The 22,336-nt window shown below is 41.7% G+C and overlaps 1 protein-coding gene across 1 annotated transcript in view; it reads right to left on the bottom strand.

The window, feature by feature from the left end:
* The window catches only part of LOC122798425 (potassium channel subfamily K member 1-like), a 201,824-nt gene that overhangs the window by 59,923 nt on the left and 119,565 nt on the right, over positions 1-22,336 (bottom strand). The window contains exon 2 of the mRNA XM_044067351.1: positions 13,002-13,397. Within this exon, the coding sequence (XP_043923286.1) occupies positions 13,002-13,397 (396 nt within the window). The remainder of the gene's footprint in view (positions 1-13,001; positions 13,398-22,336) is intronic.

Here is a 22,336-nt window from a genome sequence, read left to right as displayed (position 1 = left end):
GTAGAGTAAAATCCTTGTCTCTGCTCTTGCTCTGGTACTTGTTGAATGGCCCCCATGTCCATGAGGGAGGAACCCTTTAAAAACCCTACCACTTGAAGAGGCTGTAAAGTAATCTTAACTCAAATTCTTATCTATCCTGGATAGGCATGCACCTAAACGGTCCATCAGAATGAAGTCTAACCCAGCCCCATGGCTTTCTAAAGAAACCAGACATCAAATTTTGCTTAGGAACAAAGCTTGGGCTAAGTGGAAAGCTAACAGAAATATCTCTGATCAACTAAACTTTGGGCAGCTGAGAAATAGTACAAAAAGGCAATACTTAGATAAAAAGAACTACTACTGTAAATTGCAACAAACTCACCAAAATAATCCCCAGAAGTTCTGGTCTAGTATCAATAAACTCCTTTCCCCAGGGCACTCTCGAACACCCACCCCACTTGACGCTGATCCAAATACTCCCATCAGACTGCCAATACCTTCAATTCTTTCACTGATACCATACAATCACTAGCTAGTCAACTAATCCCAGACAACTTGAGCCTTCCCACCACCATACCAGGCACTCTACCTACATTCAAACTGCAACCCATCTCCACTACCCTTAATCTATAAATGCATCCAAAAACTCAAGCCTTGTACTCCTGCTGACCAGCTACCATCACAAAATCTCCAAAACGCAGACAAAGTAATTGCCTACCCTATATCCATCCTTATAAATAGGACAATTAAGGAGGGAACCATTCCAGACATTTGGAAAATCTCCCACCTTATCCCCCTGCACAAAGGTAGGAACTCAAATGACTAACTATCGGCCAATAGCGGTCACCCTTAGCAAAAATTATGGAAAAATGCATTCATCAACAACTTTTACATCATTTATCTCAACATAACATAATAGCAAACTGCCAACATGGCTTTAGGCCATCACACAGTACCACAACTGCCCTTTTATCCTTTACAGATACCATCAATAGAAACCGCAATAAAAACATCCTCTCATCTGCACTCTATTCCCTCTCAAAAGCTTTTGACATGGTAAACCACACCCTTCTAATCAATATTCTTCAATCCCTTTCCTTCGACTCTCAGGCTGATAAAATGGTTCAGATCCTACCTTGGCAACAGGCAGTTCTCTGGGAAAATCAAATTTCATCCTTTCTGCCAGTCACCCTCTTTGACCACTTTTCTCATTTTTCAATGACCTCCATGTAGCAATTCCTCAAGCCACCTGCATTCAATATGCAGATACCACCTAGTATGCTCAGCTTACTCCCCATCAGAATTACATTCTCTTACTCAAAATGTTTTTAACATTGTAGAAAAGTACAGTTTTGTACCTACCATAAATGTAGATGTTCGAAGATCCACATTGCTGCAGTCCTTACACTTGGGTAGTCCGCTGTCCTCGGTCGGCCCGAATATCAAAGTATTAGGCTGACGTCGGTCAAGGCGCTTTAGACCGACATCAGGACGTCAGGGTACAAATGCGCATGACCGACGTCATATCCTCAGTCTTTTCTTGCCCCAGATGTCAGAAGACCCTAAACAGAAGGTCAAAACCAAAAGACAGCAAAAAACAACCAACCACCCTTGCACTAAACATATGTACAATATATACAATATCCACAATATTTTACAACCCAACCCACACAACCGCCTCCAACTACAGAGGGGAAGGAGGGAGGGTAAATTGGACTGCAGCAATGTGGATCTTCGAACATCTACATTTATGGTAGGTACAAAACTGTACTATGTTCTTCATCTCACATTGCTGCAGTCCTTACACTTGGGTAGAATCCCAAAGCAGAGGTAAGGGAGGATGGCCAAACTATAAAGCAGTAGGAGCTGCCAAAATGCCCTGTAAAATTGCAGTGGCAAAACCAGCCCTAGATTTAGAGTAAAGTGGAAGGTGATAATGCTTAGAGAAAGTATGCACTGAACTCCAAGTAGCTGCCTCCAAAATATCCTTAGTTGCCACCCCCCTTAAAAAAGCTGTAGAAGTGGCAGTAGCCCTAGTGGAATGAGGCCTAATCCCAGCTGGAATCTCCTTACCATGATGGGAATAACAGAAAGCAATACAAAACCCAATCCACTTAGAAATAGTTTGTTTTGACACAGGCTTGCCCTGAGAACCCAAAGCAAATGAAACAAATAACTGCTGAGACTGCCCTGAACCCTTTAGTTCTGCTCAAATAATATCGCAACTGCCTGTGTACATCCAAAGTGTGCAAAATCTTTTCCCCTTTATTTTGGGGGTTTGCATAAAAAGTAGGCAAATGAATAGTTTGGTTTAAAGCCACACTAGAAACCACTTTAGGCATAAAGGAAGGATTAGTACACAGATACCCTATCCTTATGGAAATTTAAGAAAGGCTCAACTGCCATAAGGGCCTGTAATTCAGAAACCCTTCTTGCAGAGGTAATGGCCAACAAAAAAGCAGTCTTCTATGATAAATATTTCAACTCTGCAGTAGCTGCAGGCTCAAAAGGTTGTAGAGTGAGTTTCTCCAACACAAAATTGAGATCCCAAGCAGGAGTAGGAGCTCTACGTGGGGGTCTTATATTCTTTGCCCCTCTAAGGAATTGCTTAAACAAAGGATGAGAAAACAATGGTGGGTCACAGTTATAGTGAGCAGAAATTGCTGCAGCATGAACCTTAATAGAAGAGAAGGACAAACCTTTGTCCAGTAACTCAGTAAGATATTGAAGAGCCACACTTAAATTAGGCTCAGAAACATCAAAATCCTTTGCTGTACTCCAAAATAAAAATCTCTTCCATTTATCAGCGTACACTTTCCTAGTACTAGGCCTTCTGGCCTCCAAAATAACATTCAAAACTTGCTGTGGAAGCAGAGACCCTCCGGGGTTCAAAACAGAATATGCCAGGCTGTTAGGTGAAGAGTGTGAAGTTTGACATTGAGTAAATGACTGTTCTCCTGAGACAGCAGGTGTGGAAGCTCCCGTACCAGACTTCTCAGTAATGGGTACCAGTGCTGTCGAGGCCAATCTGGAGCTATTAAAATCATCCTTGGCTTGTCCTGTCTGACCTTCAGGAGTACCTTTGGGAGGAGAGGCAGAGGTGGAAAGGCATACACATGAAGCTTGCTCCAATTGAATGAAAGAGCATCCACTTTCCAAGCTGTGGGATGAAACCTTTTTGTGCAAAACTTTGGCAGCTGGTAGTTTAGTGGAGAAGCGAACAGATCTACGTCTAGAGTTCCCCATAACACTGTCAATTTCTGAAATACATGAGGATCCAATTTCCACTCGTGGGGATCCATAATTTGTCTGCTCAACACATCTGCTAAGGAGTTCTGTGCTCCCGGCAGAAACCTTGCCTGAAGATTTAGCTGTAAACTGAGAGCAGTCTCCCACAAAATCATTGCTTGTCTGCATAGAGGATATGAATGTGTTCCCCCTTGCTTGTTGATGTACCACATGACAGTTGTGTTGTCTGTTAGAACCAACACCTGCCCTGGAAGAAGTAAATCCTTGAAAGCTATTAATGCAAATTGGACTGCTAACATCTCCTTCAAGTTGATATGTAGATGTTGAAGTCTGGCAGGCCACGTGTCTTGTACCCACTTTCCATTTAGATGAGCTCCCTAAGCTTTGTCTGAGGCATCTGTCGTTAGAATCTGACTCGCCTCTGGCCGGGTCACAGACAGTCCCTTGTTTAGGTGACATTCCTGAGCCCACCACAAAAATTCCTTTTGAATGCAAGGTATTATTTGAATGACAGTGTCCATATCTTGGCAGTGCTGTGTCCATACATTTTTGAGATACCATTGTAGCTTCCTCATATGCAGTTTGGCATTGGGAAGCACCAGAATACAAGATGCCATGAACCCCAAGGCTTGAAGGACTGTCCTTGCAGTCAGCCTGGACTGATGAGACAATTGATGGAAGTACAGAGAAAGATTCTTTTGTTTGTCCGGGGTCAAAAAGGCCATCTGGGATGCTGTATTCAGTCTCACACCCAGAAAGCACATGTCCGGAGAGGGTACTAGACTGGACTTTATTTCGTTCACAGAATACCCCAGGCATCTTAGCACTGCTATCACAGTGTAAATGATGAAGAAGTTAGTCCTTTCCTTGGGCCAGAATCAGGCAATCGTCCAAATAGGGATAGATCTGTATTCCTCTTAGCCTGAAGAAAGCTATCACTGGAGCCAGAACCTTCGTGAACACTCTGGGCGCAGTAGATAAGCCAAAGGGCAATGCAGAGAACTGATAATGAGAAGTCCCAGCTCGAAAACGCAGATACTTCCTGCAACTTAGCCTGATAGGAACATGAAGGTAAGCCTCCTTGAGATCCAGAGTCACCATCCAGTGATCTTTGCCCAGCAGAGGTAAAAGCTGTTGTAACGTCAACATTTTGAACTTGGGAATGTCCAGATAAGTGTTGAGGATAGATAAATCCAGAATTGGTCTCCACGTGTTCCCCTTCTTTGGTACTAGGAACAGGCGAGAATAAAATCCTAGGCCCACTTCTGACAGAGGGACCGGTTGTATGGCCCCTATTTGGAGCAGCAGAGAAATTTGTTTGTGAGCCTCTAGTCTTTGCTGAGGAGGAACGTCCGGCATGCCTTTGAAAGGAGGAAAGGTATGGAAATAAAACCTGTAACCTTGGTGTATGATATCTAATATCCATCTGTCTTGGGTAATCAAACTCCAATTTTCCTTGAAGAGTGCCAACCTTCCTCCCAAAGGTGCTGCCATGCAAGCAGGATCTGGCAGCTGAAAAGGTAGGTCATTGGGCCTGTTTACGAAAGGACTGGCCCCTGCCCTCGCCCGAAGAGTGTGCAGGAGAACTCCCTGTTCTAGGTCTAAAGGAGCTTTGAGCTCTGCCCCTACCACGTCTAGATCTACCCCTAGACTGTGAATCATAAGAAGGGTACGTCCACCCCTTAGCAGGCCAATTCCTACTAAACTTCAGAGGCTGAACTTGCAAAAAATCTTTAACAGTCTGCATAGACTTAGCCTTGTCCTCCATTTTCTTCAAGACTGACTCCACAGGTGAACCAAACACATCAGACTGTAAAGGAGCATCCAAAATCCTTGTCTTAACATGTTCAGATAAATTCTGATCCCTCAGCCAGGCGTGCCTGCGAAGAACTGACCCAGTGGCAGCCACCCTAGACGAGGCCTGTACAGCATCAAAACCACATTGTAAAGAATGCTTACCCACCTGTTCAGAAACATGTACTAAATCTTGCAATTCCTTACACTCAATGCCTTCCGCCAGAGCATCTACCTTAGACTTCAATTGAGAAAGAAGATAGTTTTGATATTTCAACATGTGAAACTGGCAATTCAAAGCCCTCATAGCTAAGGTGGAAGAAGTATAGACTTTCTTTCCCCATCTATCCAAAGCTCTGGCCTCTATCTGGAGGAACCGGATTTTTTTACAACAGAGGCCTTGACCCTTAGGTCCCTGACTAACAGTTTCTGGGTCCGCCCTAGGACTCTTAAAGATATTTATGAGCCTCAGGCACCCTGTAATACCTATCCGGTTTAACAGGAGCAGGAGGCAAAGAATCAGGATTAAGAGAAGCCTCTGCAAACACATCTTCCACAACATCCAGAACAGGAGGTATAGCCAAAGGCCTATGCTGGGGTAAAAGCAAAAATTCCCTAAGCCTTTTCCTGGAATCAGAAAAGTCCTGACCTTCCCACTTAAAATGTTCCCTCATGGAATGAAGAGTCTCTGAAAAAGAAAAATCCTCTGGAGGAGAAGCAGAAGGAGTTGAATCATCTGCATCAGAATCAGAATAAGGAGAGTACTCCTGCAAGTCTTCAGCCGAAGACTCAAACATCTGAAGCCTGCTCAAAACTCCAACTCTGGTTCCACCCTAGGCCTCTTATCTGGAGGGGGCAAAGAACCTCTAATCAAAGTAATTAAATCTTCTGCCATTTTAAGCATGTGCTTCTTGGGCACAGATCCTGAAGAACTAGGAGTGACACCAACAGAAGCTAAACCTGGCCTGCCTCTGGGAGAAGCCTTAGAAACAGAAGGAGAGGGCCTAACCACCTTAGGAAGGGAGGGGAGTACAGTAACCTGAGAAGCCCCTTCAGCCTGACCTGCCTCCTGAGAGGCCACATCCTGCAATAACAAAGTCTCCCCCTGGGACTCCAGAGAAGCCTCCGGCGGAACCACCGTTCCACTGACGCCTCTAAAGAACCGGCGTCCGAACGGACAACTCTTCTTGCCTGGGTTTAGCTGCTTTGTCTTTGCGCTTCTTCGAAGAAGCGGCCGGAGCATCCGACGGCATCTTATAATTGCACCGCTTCCCAAAGACCAACCTGGCACAATCTAACCTTCGCTTAATAGTGCGCTTATTGAACCTAGCACAAAAGCGACACCAAACAACGTCGTGCTCAGGCCCCAAACAAGGAATACACAAAGTATGATAATCTCTATGCGGTATCTGTTTCCCACAAGAAATACAGTTATTCACTTTTTCTGACATCCGGTAAACCACTGAGGCAAGAAAAAACTAAAATGTTCCCCAACGGGGTACTTAGCCAACTTTGACTCTGTCTGAAACTCCGAATTCGAAAATTTCAGAACGCCGAACGGCACTTGCAACGCTGCTTCTGCATCGGACCATGCGGCAAAAAAGACTGAGGATATGACGGTCATGCGCATTTGTACCCTGACGTCCTGATGTCAGTCTAAAGCGCCTTGACCGACGTCAGCCTAATACTTTGATATTCGGGCCAACAGAGGACAGCGGACTACCCAAGTGTAAGGACTGCAGCAATGTGAGATGAAGAACATCATGGTTTACAAAACACTCTACCACTAAACTGTTAGGAATTACCATTGATAATACCATTACATTTGATTACCATATAAAATAACACCATTAAAACTGTCAACATAAAAATAGGCTCCTTATATAGAATCAAACCTTTCCTAACCAACAGCCAGAACTAGGATTGCTCACTCCCATCTCTTCTGTACGCCTCACCTATATATACTAACCTAAAGAAAAATAATCTTAAAACTAGCAACTTCCTATAATAACATCGCCAGATTTGCCACTGGCAATCCCTTTAGAACCCACCACTGTCAATCTTTGGCAGCTAGACTGGCTTGAATTCCAAAACCATCTGATTATGTTCCAACTCACCATTGCCCACAAGATATTTTACCAACCCAACACCACCCCTATACTCTCCAATCTCAATCTCCTATAAAAATCTAAATTCCCTACGTTCTTCTAGCAAGCTCCTCGCTAGCATAACCAAGTCTAACATGGCTGGTGACTGTTTACTAACACAGTGGGTAAAAACTGCAACCAGCTACCCAATGAACCAACTCAACTCTTCCTTGCCTCTCTAAACAAAAACTCAAAAACACCTCAAAACGCACTGGTTATGCCCTTGTAGCAACCCCGACTAACCACCCACTTTCACTAATACTTCCTCTTCCAATAAACTTACTAACATTTTAAGCTAATTCTTGCAAGCAAGGCTGTTACTGTTTGAACTCTAAACCTACTGCTGAAATCTTTCTACTTTTGATGTGTAAAATTCCTTATGAATCGTACTGTGCTACATATTGTCGCTTTTTCAAGTGTAAAAATTTTCAGTATGTTACTACTTGTTTTACTCTTAAATCCTTTTACCATGTACCTAAATTTTTTATTTTGCTGGAGCTTTTCTCCCCGGGCCTCTACTGAAAATGGAAATATATCCAGCTTGACTAGCCCAGTTAACAAATGTAAAATAAAGACTTGTTTTAGTGCCTCTGCCCATTGATTTTTTGGCAGATCTGGCCAGCCGTTTCCCTTTGGCAGGGTATGGAAATGGAACTTGTAGCCTTGTGACACTATATTTAGAACCTACTTGTCCTGGGTTATGATGTGCCAATTTTGATTACAAGGGTGCTGCCAGGAGATGAGTGTTTGGTGCAGGCAGGGGGAAGTCATTGGGACAGTTTCCTGTATGGTTGTGATTGGTCTTCTCCAACTTTGGAGGTAGAAGCACCCCACTGCTTTGAATTGTATGAACCTTGCGCCTGGGATCTGCCTCTAGGGAGTCTGGGTCTGCCCCTTTGAGGTCCGACACAGGAAAGGACAAATTCTTTGGCCAGTTTCTACTAAACCTATGTGGCTGTACTTGTAAAAAAAAATCTTTGACAGTTTGCATAGATTTAGCTTTGCCCTCCATTTTCTTTAACACCTCTTCTGCCTTAACACCAAACAAAGTACCATGCTGTAAAGGTGCATCTAATAATTTTAACTGACATGATCAGGCAGATTTTGTTCCTTTAACCAAGCATGCCTCCTAATTACAGAACCTGTAACTGCAGCCCTGCAGGAGGCCTCCAAAGAATCAAAACCACATTGCAAAGTATGCTTTCCAACTTGTTCAGCTGCATGCAATAAATCCTGCATTTGTTTTCTGCACATTCAGAGTTTAACATTTTCTGTTTAAGCAATGCAATGACATGTTGCTGATATTTGAGCATATGAAACTGACAGTTTAAGGCCCTTATAGCCAAGGTAGCATATGTGTAAACTTTTTCCCCCCCATCTATCCAATGCCCTAGAATCTCTGTGGGGGTAGGGTTTTTTGCTGCGGAAGCCTGAACCTTCGAGGCCCTGTGAAATAGTTTCTGGGTCTGCAGCAAGGTTTTTAAAAAGGAATTTATGAGAGTCAAGAACCCTGTAATATCCGTCAGACTTAATTGGAGCTGGAGGTAAGGAGTCAGGGGTAAGACTAGAGACTGAAAACACATCTACAATGTCCAACACAGGTGGAATGGCTAGTGGCCTGTGTTGGGGTAGTAGAAGGAAATCCCGGGAGCCTCTTTTTAGATTCTGAAAAATCTTCTCCCAGTGGAAATGCTTCCTCATAGTATGCCAAGGTATCCCCAAAAGAATAGTACTCTGGAAGAGAAGCTGAAGGTATAGATTCTTCAGCATCAGAATCCTCGTGTGGGGGGAAGAGAATATTCCTGATCAGAAGAGGAATCAGAAGAAATGGAAACCTGATCTGAAGATTCATAGTCAGTCTCTTGCCTAGGCCTCTTATCAGGAGGGGGATGGGAACCCCTGATCAAGGTGATAAACCCCCGATTAAGGTGATAAAGTCTTCGGCCATTTTGAGACATCATTTCTGGATAATTAAACCGGCATCCAAAATAGTTTAAAGCAAAATCATACAGACGCTTAGTGCGTTGGTTAAATCTAGCACAAAACCGACACCCGGAAACGTTGCGATCAGGGCCTAGGCAAGGAATACAGTAAGAATGAAAATCCTTATGAGGCATTTGCTTTCCACAAGAAATACAATTTACTTTTTCTGACATCGGTCTGGAGCAAGAAAAAAAAGTTTCCCCAATGGGGTACTTAGCTTTGAGGACTTCGGATCTGAAACTCAGACACGAAATTCTCAGGAGTCGGCTGACTGGCACTTGCGAACTGCTTCTGCTTTGGGCACTGTGCAGCCAGAACGACTAAAGAAAATGGCGTCGGCCGCATCTTTTATACCCCTGACGACCTGATGTCAGGGAAGGGGCAACAGCAGCAGACGCAGGACCCAGGACTTTGTAATTCAGGCCGACTGAGGGCAACCTGCCAGCAGGATTACCCAAATGTAATGACTGCAACAGTGAAACACGAAGAACATATACATAGGTAACATATACCTATAACATCACCTGCATTCAGCCCTAACACCTTCTTCTAAAGCTAGATCACTATCTCATTCTTAACACATTCACTCCAATGGCACTCAGGAATTTGCACTGTAACTTCCAATGGGCGGAGCCATAAGCCTTTAGACGGAATCAAATGATGTCCTCACATTTCAAACAAAAGTTCATATCTCTGGAACCATAGGGGTTGTGAGAGTCTAAATGACAAACCCTTCAGCACAAACTATTTTTGGTGGTAGTTATCTTTACATATTAGGTCTTAAACTGAATTTATAAGTCACAGTAAACAAGTAACTATTACATTTATAATATTTTGTAAACTTACAGCATCACAGAAACCACTTAAATTACACACCCTGTCAGCAGCATTTTATTCATCTAGCTGTGAGCATTCATGTGAGGCTACAGAGTTCTGTTACTTGGTTGAGATATTTAGAAAAATATGAAAATTATATCTATATAAATTAATATCGTAACAGTTAATGTCTTTACCTGTACTAGACAGATAAAATATTAATGCAATTGAGTTTGCCAGTGTGTAAGCTTTAAGATGAAATCTTTTAAGACCTTATACATTGCATGGTTTTTGAATTATTGATGCAAATATGAACAAGCATTATTGGACGCCTAGAGGCATCAATAGGAGTTAACTGCAGACGAACCTGGAGGTGTCACTTGGATGCAATGAGTTAATATTAGCTAGTAACAGTTGTAGAAACTATTTGTTCTACCTCTATTTTCCTACAATTGTTAAATGCCAAACACTGAATATCTATGAATTTCACCAAAATGTTTTATCTAGGTCTACTAGTTTAGAGTTAAATTAAATACAGGGACTAAAACAATAAGCAAGTTAAACTAATTGTCCATACTTATTGTATTTACTTGTACTCTATGGAGCTTTTCTCCCTGGGCCCCCACAGAAAATGGGCTCGACAACCCAGTGAACTACTCTGGTAAACAAAATGCCAGCCAACCAAATAAATAAGTAAATAAGCAAATAAAAAAGTAAAATGGATTGTGTTGCAGCTGTCTTGCAAGAACCATCTTAGGTGGCTTAGGTGGCATGACCACATTTAAAGGAGTGCCTTGTTACCTGTAACGTCTCTGGCAATGTCCTGCATCTCCTTGTATTAAGTTCTGTCAGAAATGGAATAAAGTTACAATTTGGTTAATAGTTTTAACATATGGCCAATGAATGCAGTCTATAAAGCCCAACTTTGGAAGGAACGTCTAAAGTCAGCAAAAAGGGCTAATATTCCAACTACACTGTCATCAGAAGCTGACACCAGAGTAACATTGTCAGACCAGACTGACATGAGCGCGGTGGTGGTAGTTGTGGGAAGGCTGGGAGGCTGGGGATAGTGCTTACCTCATAAGGGGTCATGCTGGCCTAGTAGGGGCCAGTACTGGGGGCTGTGAAGGTCCCTCACAGAGGTCCTCTGTCAACTTAGGAGATGCACTCACTCTGTGGATTCCAGATCCCCCCCCCTTTTTTTTTTATTAAAATTAAACATTTCATTTTTTGGGCTCACTCCAGCAGTCAGAGCAGTAGTAGAACCTGCAGAACAATGGAGTTGACACTACCAAGGATGCTGATGACTGGGATTTCATGTGTGCAGCGAGTACCCTGGCCCTACATTTAAAGGGTTTTTGCACAGAATTTAGGAGTCAGAGCAGTTAAATTAATCATTGAGGCCCCAAACAAGACCATCAAAATGTTTGTCCTGTGGGAAACCATCCCCCAAAAACTGAATAGAGAATTTCTCCAATGGGGTACTTTATCAGTCTGAAGCACAGGAAGTCTGGAAATGTATGCTTACAGTCCATTGGTTGACACGTGAAGCTCATAAGACTGCATGGCTAGAAAGAACTAAAGATATAGCCAGATCCCTTCCTTACACCCAGACATTCCACACTCAAGGATTAGTATTGCAACACTGACTACAAAGAAAATCTTTTAAAGCCTAACTCATTCAACTCCCAAAACATGTTCCCAGTTACCTCCTTCTCCCCCCATTACACCTCCATTTACCATCTACCAGATGAAAAAATTAATGGAGTCTGTGTAGGTATTTTTTACCCCAAGTAAACAAATCAAAGCAAACTTCTAAGTCTTCTTGGCTTTGTTGTATATTTGGGAGCAATACACATGTCCTCCCATTGTTCCCCTTTGAATTAATTATCCAATCTCTCTTCCCAATCTTTTCTACCCACCTCTAACAGATTCTTGTAGCTATCTTACAGTATTTTATATCCCCTACCAATTACTACTTTAACAGCAGCTTCTGTTCTAGATTCAACCTACCAGAGCAGGTCTTTCACTTAGAATTCACCCTTTCTCCTTTGTCCAAACTCTCATCAATCCCAGACAGGGAAGGTAGTCTCTAGCCTGCAGTCTAAATGTCTTCTTGGCTTCCCATTCCATTACTTTTCCCTCTCTACATATTTACTCCAAATACTTTGGTTCCAGTTGAAAAGTCATTCAAGTGGGCCACAGAGGTCATGTTTCATGTTACTTATCAAGCATTATTATTAGCTGTTAAATCACTTACAGTAGACTCCAAAAAATTCTGGATGTCAAATGGAGATACAAGTATGAACTGGAAGTATACAAAAAAGGCATTTTAAGCGTGGAACCTGCATACACATACTTTTCCTTGTGCACTCATGCAAACGAATGGCCTACATGCAGCTATGTGCAATTCTGAAACATTCAAGTCAGAAGTGGGTAGAAGCATAGTGCAGCAATTTCAGTTTAGACAGCTGGCACAATAATCAAGGTTACTACTGCAATTAGAGTTATTACAAAAAAAAAAAAAAAAAGTTGTGGTAGTAAAGAGCTTTAAACTTAAATACATCCTTGACTACCTCAACAGAGTTGGGTTTTTGCTGCTGTAATGTACAGGCCTGGGGAGACTTTGTTTATTCCCAGTAGAAAACCATTAGCTTTATTTTTTTTGTAGGAGAATAAGAGAATTGAACTGAAAACTGCTTTCCACACCAAGCCAACCATTTTTCTAAACTATTTGCTAAAAGTACATTTTAAAACTCTATTGCATCACTAAATAGCTCAATTCCCCCTTACACGCCTGGATATCTATACAGCTCAAAGTTCACTGTTTCAGAACACTAAAAATACTGAGGTACAACCTCATACTATGTACACCCCCCCCATATTCACATCTATAGCTCTGCTATTCAAAGGAGTGCAATTACTGCAATTGAAATTTCAAAACACATCATACTGAAAACCACCAAGCATGGACATCTGAACAAGTTTCAAATGTTGATATAGCTTTTCATTCACCGATCCAAGTTTACTCACCAGTAACAGAAATCTTATAGAAAGCACGGAGCTTTTGACCATATTTTTCTCCCGGTACATAATCACCAAGGCCAACAGTGGAAAGTGAAATGAAACAGAAATAGAAGGCATCCAAAAACGACCAACTTTCTTCAATTGCACTAAAAATAACTGCAGGTAGAATGAAGAAGCAAACCAGAATCACTAAAAAAAGGATCATAAAATGCACTTGGCTTGCAGTCCTTTTTGGCCAACCATGACGTGTCTGAAAGAAATGGATTGGTCGATGTGTGATGAAAATCATAAGGCGCTGGACAATTGCAGACAGGACCAGCAAGGTGAAAGGAATTCCCACCAAAGCAAAGAAGATGCAGAAGGCCTTCCCAGAATCCGAAAGGGGAGTGGTGTGTCCATAGCCTAAGAAAACAGAAGAGTAAAAAATTAAAACACATTAAAAATTGAAATGAAGTCAGGTACACAAATCACTGCACTTGTTGAAAATTGACAAACTGACAAAAACAAGAAAAACTTAACACCAGAAAAAGGGGACTGCTGTAATACATATTCAAAACATATACTTCTCTATGGCATTTCAAGTACATCACACAACCAAAAGGAGAAAGGAGCATGTGTTTCCACCTACTGCTTTTCTGAATCACAGCTCAAATGAAGGGCTAGAGGCATTGGCCTGTGTCAGAGACCAAGCTTAGCGACAGCAGCTGGAATGGTGATCTGGAGATGCTAATAGTTAATTTGAGCTCAAGCTTAAAGAAACTGGTAGATGCACTATCACCTTTCTCAGTCTGGTTACTAGAGATACCGTGTTGCAGGGAAAGAATGAGTTCCTACATCTGGACTGAGGTGATGTTAATGCACTTCCCTTGTACTCCACTGTCTGTAATGGAACTTCAAAAGTATATTTCAACAATTTTTAAAAATCTGCATACTTCTCAAATGTGTAAACCAAAGCCTCTACAAAATATAGCACTCAAAGAAAAGAGAATTTTCTAAAAATACTAAGACCGTACATACATAACGGAGTTATAAACTCAGAAAACATATCAAAAATATAGACAAAGGATACAGGCAGATATTATACACAATGTGCAGACTTGCATATGACTTGAGGAAACTTATCAAAATGTGAACAAATGATACAAGCAGATATCATAATTCACAATGTGCAGACTTTTATATGATATGAGGCATGGATAATTAGCTAAACAGCAAGTTGGGTAGCAACACATGTTTTAGTGAAGTTGTTAATCAGGTTTGGAACAAGAGCACAGCCAATGAGACTGAGGTAGTTCTATTAAATAGAGGTAGTGAGGTTTCCTTGATAATGGTAATAGGGAGTAGATGCAATCAATTCTGGGAAATCTTGCACTGTATGTAGTCTGCTCATTTCAACAAACAACAACTTAATACCTTATCTGCAGGTGTGCTCTACTCAGTCCATCAATCTGCATCTCTAGTCACCAGTAAACATATTCCTGGAAATATTTCACACCCGCACTATCAAAGTAAAAAAGTGCATACTTTACTAAAAGCTGGAAGGAAGAGATGTACTACCTGCACCAGAATGGAGCAGGGGTATACCAGACTCCATTAAGGAGGGCACACTCACTTGATATGGCAAGTAACATTACTCAGTAATATGTCCCTATGCTGGGCTGAACTATCTTACCATAAGGGATGGAAAATATGATTACAGTATTAAGGAAAGACAGATAGCTAAAAAAAATAATGCTTAGTGAGGCTGTGCAAATACCAGAACGGCCACAGCACAAATACTGGCAATGGGAGACGTTTCTGAAATATGCAATTAACGCAGCCACTCTTGCTAGAATCAACTTTGATAACAGCACACCCCCCTCAAAGTTAAACACATTTTGGCAAAAAAATGCAGTCGTCACTCCACTTGCTGTATGGACAAGAGGAGCTTGCAGTTGCCATGCAAGTGAGACAAATGAACTGGTCCACCTTCTTGAACTTGCACATTTTGGATAATAGTGGACAGACTAGCCATCCAGGTATGAAGATCTCTCTTCCTTGGTTTTTACTCCCACACAATGAAAATGGAAATGAATGAATTTATTCAATACAACTTTGAGACCACACAAGGAAGGAAGCATATAAATCATATTCTCAAACGCCTAAAGTTCCAAGACTTAAGAGGTGAACATCCACCAATCAAAGCATATTTTCCAAGTAATGGACTTAAATACTACAGTGCTAGAAGGCACAAATGACAGAAAACCCTGTCTAAGTTCAGTTCCCATGGAGAAATATTCCTCAAAGATGATCAGGATGAAGCACTACAGCCCCGTGTTCACAACCCACAAGACCACGATGTGCAGAAACAGCTGGAATGTACAGCCTTTGTGCAAAAGCAGAGGACACGTGTACAAGGACTACTGAATAACCAAGATCCAAAAACACACAGGCATACTGACAAGGTGGTATATAGGGTACCAGCCAAACAAAATGAAGTGTTCCACTTGAAGGCACAGACTTACCAACTGGAGGGTTTCCTTAACCTCAACAAACATGAAAACTTAGGTCTGCAAATCTGTCAAGATCAGTAATCGGGGGGGGGGGGGGGTCTACAACAGAAGCAAAGCCCCAAGGTGAATCCCAACCCGAAATGACAAAGATGTAGTACTACTTCAACTACTAATACCACACCCTATTTGGCCACCACAGAACAGCTGCTTGAGTTTTTACTCCTAAATTTTGCAGGATATGTAAACACTGAGAAACTGTACAGAATCTATACCACATTACTGGGGGGGGGGGTCCACCATTACATCTCCCTTTTCCTGCTGCACCAAGTAGCACTCCACATCCCACTTCTGAATACTCTACGAAGGCATCAAAGTCCACATTCATACCCTTTAACTCATTAACCCTGACTGTCTCTTGGTGCCTCTGTACTTAATCCAAGCGTACTGTGAGACGATATGACTTGCAGGTTGTTATACCAGAGTGCCTTCTACAAGCATAATTAACTTTGTAGTCTGATTTTATCTCCACTACTGAAACTTAGTTGAAAAGTAATGGAACTTTGCCAGTTACCTTCTCTTAGGTTTCAGTGTGGAGTTGCAGACTGGTCATATTTGACGCAAGAAAAAAGCTTAAAATGCACTCTCCATTTTCTTCTCACTACAGCCGATTTTGTTTGCCTTTCATCTAACAAGTGGTGGCAGCCAATGAGATTCTTCCAGTCCAAGCCACCACTTGCTTATCACCTCCACTCCACCCCAAAACTTATTACTCTGTTCTCTCCCTTTATTTTCCGGACTTTTGCAGAAATCACTATGGGATTCCTCTGTTTATGAGCTGATCAGTTCGCAGCTGCAACAGACATCTTCCAGCTTTTGGTGAAAGTACCCTGACACTTCAACAGCAGACCATTTCCCCCTCTGCCTCAAAGTTCAAGAATCAGGCAAGTTGATCTCATACCCCGGCATCTTTGCCATACTTAGTGCATGGACAGCACCATATTTGCACATTGTAGCAGTAGTTTACCGTGGTGGTGCAGCGGTTAGCGTTGTCGCCGCACAGCAAGAGGTTCTCCCGTTAGATTCTCAGCTGGAGTGCCTTCTGTGTGGAGTCCGCATGTCCTCCCCATGGTACAGTGACATTAAAGACATGCAAGTAGGTGCAAGTGTGAATGGGCATGCCTTCGTTGAAGGTTGAGCATCAAGCTAGCAACTCAGGACCATAAAAATCCACTGCCAATCATGAGCGGACCGGAGTTCTGCTGTGGCGACCCCTAACTGGGAAAAAACAAAAAAAAAAGTCAACGCATTGCAGCAGTAGCTCTAACATGCATGATTAGGGCATCTACGTCATTAACTCTGCAGAACACCTCTACATTTTTCTTTGTGGTGCGATACTGAACACACTTCCTGTAAATTAGAATGCTCTCCCTATTACCCCAGCATAGCTACAATAAAAGATGTGTTCATCAGTTCTACGTACAGGCTGGTCTTCTAACCATGCAAAGGGCAAGTGCAGAGATATTTTTTTACTGAAAGAAAGCTGGATTGCCTTGTGTGTATTCAGGGTGCCCTGGTTTCCTCCTTTCTGTATATTACTATCGTTATTGTAGCGTTCCTGCCCATGTGCCTGTGCTGGAACTTGACTCATTCAACATCAGCCTTTCTGGTAAATGAATGTTAGTTCCATTCATGTCATTACTTCAGTAATAAACTTGGCTAATAAACATCAACAGTAGATAAAATGATGAATAGTGCGATAGAGACTTTCATCCAGATCAAAGATCCTGAGACTGGGAAGACTCATCATGGAGAAAGCCTTATCCTACAGGATAGGAAATACGAGGGGTAGCAAGATTGAAGAATGCAGACTCCGCTAAATGGTTTATATAAAACTTTGTGGAAAGCCTAGTAGTGATAACACAGTAGAGAGACATGCCAGCAGCTGTGAATATTCTTCCAGGGGAACCTCAAGGAAAGATTGCATTGCCTTTATCATTCTGTGGGCAGAATGGATAATAAAAGTAATTTGTTGCCCCCCCCCCCATTGAATAAGGAAGTTGTGGTTTCACTTTTACGTGACCTTATCGATCCTCTCTATGGCTTGACTTCAGTGCTAGATTAAGACTAAAATTTTCCTGAGCTGTATAAATACAGGCTGGTTGCATTGTCAAAATTAATTTACTTGGATAGGGATTGATATTAGGAGCATCTGCTCATTAGTAGTACAGGGGGCAGTTCTAGTAGCTTGATATCTCCATATTTCTGGCCTGAGATAGCAATATGTTTCTAGTGGGGGGGGGTTTTGTTTGGGGGGGGGGGGGAGTGCTGTAGATGCGAGAAGGGCATGTGAAAGCATTTCTGGGACTGCAACAGTTTATTTAGCACAGCTAGGGAGCATACTCTTGATTTATGACCTGATGGATTAGAGTGATATGCGTGCTATGAACTACAATATGAAAAATCCTAACTGTCTTTTGTAGTTAAGGTTTTCTGTTTTATGATGGACAGTTTTCTAACTGCATTTGCCCTTTTGTACTCTGCTGTCAGTGATGTGATACAAGCTTGTATTTGTGAATTTTCTGCAGTTTCATCTACTAATAAAGTAAATTTTAATAAAAAGTTTAATAAATTGAATTTACCATAAGTACAACTACACTCATAGGCAGTTACATTTGATGGTTAGGGGAGTGCTTCTGATTCAGTTAGTTATCAGGGAAGTACTTGTACACACTTGGATCGACTGAAGGGATTGTTTGTGGAAATTTTTCAGTTGTTTGTTAGTGGAGTGCTTTTGCTCACCTGGACAGACTACAAACAGGATTGCTGGAGGAAATGCTTCACTTCGTGGTCTGGAGTGCTTTTGCATTCCCAGACATACTGCAGAAGGAATCTAAGGAAATGTTTCAGGTGGTCATCAGGGGAGTGCTTGTGCATACCTGGACAGACTGTAGAAGGGATCGCTGGGGGAAAATGTTCCAGCTGGTGGTCAGGGGACTGCTTGTGCATACCTGGACAAACAGCACCAGAGACTGATGGGGGAGATGTCCCATTTTGTGCTCAGGGGAGTGCTTGTGCATACCTGGACAGACTGCATACAGGACTGCTGGTATAAATGTTTCATTTTGTGGTCAGGGGGTGTAAACCTTGTCTAAAGATGGTCACTATTAAAAAGTGACACCCGAATCCCATGTGCAAAATGGGAAAAGGGGTTGAGGATGGATGGATGATTATTCATACATGAACAGACTGCAAGATGATCCTGAGGGGGAAAGTTTCATTTGGTGGTCATGGGACTGGTTGTGTGCACAATGGATAAAATACAGAATAGGGCCATTGGGGAAAGTGTTAGTGTGGTCAGAGCAGTGCTTGTGCATACTTGGACAGAATGCAAAAGGGATTGCTGGGAAATGTTTAATTTGGTGGTCTGGGAGTTTCAGTGCTTACCTGGGCAGACTGCAGATTGGATTGCTTCTTTTGGGGTCAGGGGAGTGCCTGTGCATACCTAGACAGACTGCAGATGGGATCACTGGGGGAAATGTTTTATTTGGTGATCAGAGGAGTGCTTGTGCATAGTTGGACAGACTGCAAAGGGGATTTTTGGCAGAAATGTTTCATTTGGTGGACAGGGGAGTTCTTGTGCCTACACGGACAAACTGCAGAATGGATCATTGTGGGAAAGGTTTCATTTGGTGGTCAGGGGAGTACGTATGCATACATGGACAGACTACTGAAGGATTAGTGAAGGGAATGTTTCATTTGGTGTTCAGTGGAGTTCCTATGTATACCTGGACATACTTTTGAAGGGATTGTTATACAAAAGTTTAATTTGCTAGTTAGTGGAGAGGTTGTGCATAGCTTAAATGCTGAAGGTATCACTGGAGGAAATGTTTCATTTGGTCAGGGGAGTGATTGTGAACACCTGGACAAACTGCAGAAGGGATCTCTGTGGGAAGTGTTAATTTGGTGTCAGGACAGTGATTATGCATAACTAGACAGACCGGGATCGCTAGGGGAAATGTTTCATTTAGTGGTCAGGGGAGTGCTTGTGCATACCTGGACATACGGCAAACAGGATCCTTTTACAGGAAGTGTTTAATTTTGTAGTCGGGGGAGTGGTTGTGCATACAATGGATAGACTACATAAAAAGGAGTGTGGTGGAAAATGTTTCATTTTATTGTAAGGGGAATGCTTGCGCATACCTGGAGAGACTGCAGAAGGGCTCCTTGGTAAAATGTTTAATTTGGTTGTCAGCAGAGTGCTTATGCATACCTGGACATTCTGCAAAGGGGATAATTGGGGGGTCAAAGGGGTACTTCTGCACACCTAGACAGATTGCAGACAAGATTGGTGGGGGGAATGGTTCAGGAGTGCTTATGCACATTTGGAACAGACTGAAAAAGGTATAGTTTCAGGAAATGTTTCACTTGGTTGTCAGTGGAATCTTTGTGCACACCTGGACAGACTACAGGCAGGATCAGTATGGGAAATGTTTTCCCAAATAGACTGCAGATGGGATCTCTGAGGAAAATGTTTCAGTTGGTCAGGAGAGTGCTTGTGCATCCCTGGACAGACTGCAGAAGGGATCACTGGTGGAAATATGTTTTAGTTTGTGCTCAGGGGAGTCTATGTGCATATATGGACGGACTGCAGAAAGGCTCATTACTAGATATGTCTCCGTTCAGGGGAGTGCTTGTGCATACCCGGACATATTGCAGAAGGGATTGTTGGGTGAAAATATTTTAATTTGTATAAACATGCTACAGAAGAGATGTGCATTTGCAAGTGAAATGCAGATACCAGGTCACTTCAGTGTTTGCATTCTCTACTTTGATGGGGTTTGAGACATTACCTGAATCAGCCCTCCATTCCAGAATAGGCACACTTGTCTTCTCCAAGCCAGCTCCAGGAGATGCCCTGGCTACTCATGGAACCTGGGTTCCCTGGGTCAAAGTCAAGCCGGTATGTTACTGCTTACTGATTTTACATGAATTGTGGCATTGATCAACCAAATATTTGGGACAATATTTCTGCCCGTCACTTATGCATCTAATTCTAATCAGATGGATGGTTCAGTGAGATAAGTTAGTTTTAGTTTGGACTAATTCTTACATTGATCAACCATATAGTTTATATATTTCTGATGTGCCTGATTCTAAATCAGCAGGATGGTCATTGAGATAAATTACTTGTACACTAATTATGGCACGGAGCAACCATATATTTCAGATAATCTTCATGGCTTTGTCATGTGTTGAATTTAGGTGAGGTTGTTTATGACTCTGGTCATGAAATGTATTACATGTGTTTATAATTTGGTAAATAGCTGTGGTAGGAATCACTTCAACTTTTTGACCAAGACTGCATTTTGAAGACCGTATTCGTACTTGCAAAAACTTTGTATGCTGTACATATTTAGATACAATTTATAGCTCAGGTTATGAAAATTACATTTTTGCATATTTTAGCAAATAACTGGGGTAGGGAACATTAACATGCTGTATAACACCCACTTTTTGAAGACTGTATCAGTACTTGCAAAATGGTAAAAGACGTGCATCTGTGCACTGTACACGTACAGATATCACAAATTGTTTATGACTTGGGCCATGAAAATTATAATTTTCATTTTTTGGTAAACCATTTTGCTAGGGAACATAACATGCTGGCTAAGACCGCACTGTGAAACCAGTATTCGTACTTACAAAATGGGAAAACTACTGTTTAGGACTAAGGTTATGAAAATTATGATATTGTTTCGTATTTTAGTGAATGACTTGGCCATTTCATTTTTAAGACAGTATTAGTCCTTACAATGTGGTAAAAGCATGGCCTTGCACTGTACACATGTACACATCAGTTTTAGGGCTTATGTAAATTATGATTTTTCATATTTTGGTACATGACATGCTAATGTGCTAAGTAATACCTCATTTTGAAGACCGTATTAATAGTTCCAACATGGTAAAAGAACTGTTTGCATGTTGTACACAAGTACATATATCAGAATAGTTTAGGACTTGGGTTATGGAAATGATTTTTTCATAATTTAGTAAATAACTTTGCAAGGGAGTATGTCAGTAGGAATGATCACTGCAACTTTATTTTTGGAACACTTTGTAAAAGCTGACAGTTTTGTCGATACTTCACTCGCTTACAAGAACTTTGGTCTTTCGCTTACTGGAGACAGTAGCTACTGTATATTTTACCGTAATGGCAAATTTTTTTTGTTGCCTTTCACATTCTGATGGCCACACAGTGTTACTTTGCTTGTAGGTTTAAATGTAGAAACTTAGATTTCTTAATATGATCTGCTGGACTACACAGACTTTAGGTAACTGCAAATTTTAACACTTCCTTGTGTCACCTGTTACTTTTTTCAGTTTTAATACTATTTGAGCTACCCTACCCACGCACAGATGCTGACTGAAGGACTGTACTGCAATATTTTAACTGCAACATGCATTTTCACTTTTTTTTACTTTGTAATTATTTTGTACCATGTGTATCTGGAAAAAATAGATTGCTTGGGTGACAGTCATTTGGTGCATGTACATACCAGTACATGTTACTGAAGGGTCATCTTATGTAATATTTCATTCTGGCACTTGTGCGTAAATCATTTTATTGAACAGGTTTGCTTGGGGGAATGCTTCATTTGGTGGTTGCATAAACTAGCAGATGTTACTGAAGGGTTATGAGTAGCGATCCGATCAGAATTCATAGGTGAGGTACATGCTGAAAGGGGCATTGTACTCAATGGACCTTATAAGGGAAGAACACTGATTTTATTACATAACCTTGTATGGCACTGAAATGTCTGAAACTATTCTGGTTTTTGTCTTATTTTT

This window comes from Protopterus annectens, chromosome 1.part0 (genome assembly GCF_019279795.1).
Source record: "Protopterus annectens isolate FY-2018-M chromosome 1.part0, PAN1.0, whole genome shotgun sequence".
In the NCBI taxonomy this organism is placed as follows: Eukaryota; Metazoa; Chordata; order Ceratodontiformes; family Protopteridae; genus Protopterus; species Protopterus annectens.
Note: the sequence above shows the minus strand (reverse complement) of the source record. Positions and strands in the feature narration are given on the sequence as shown.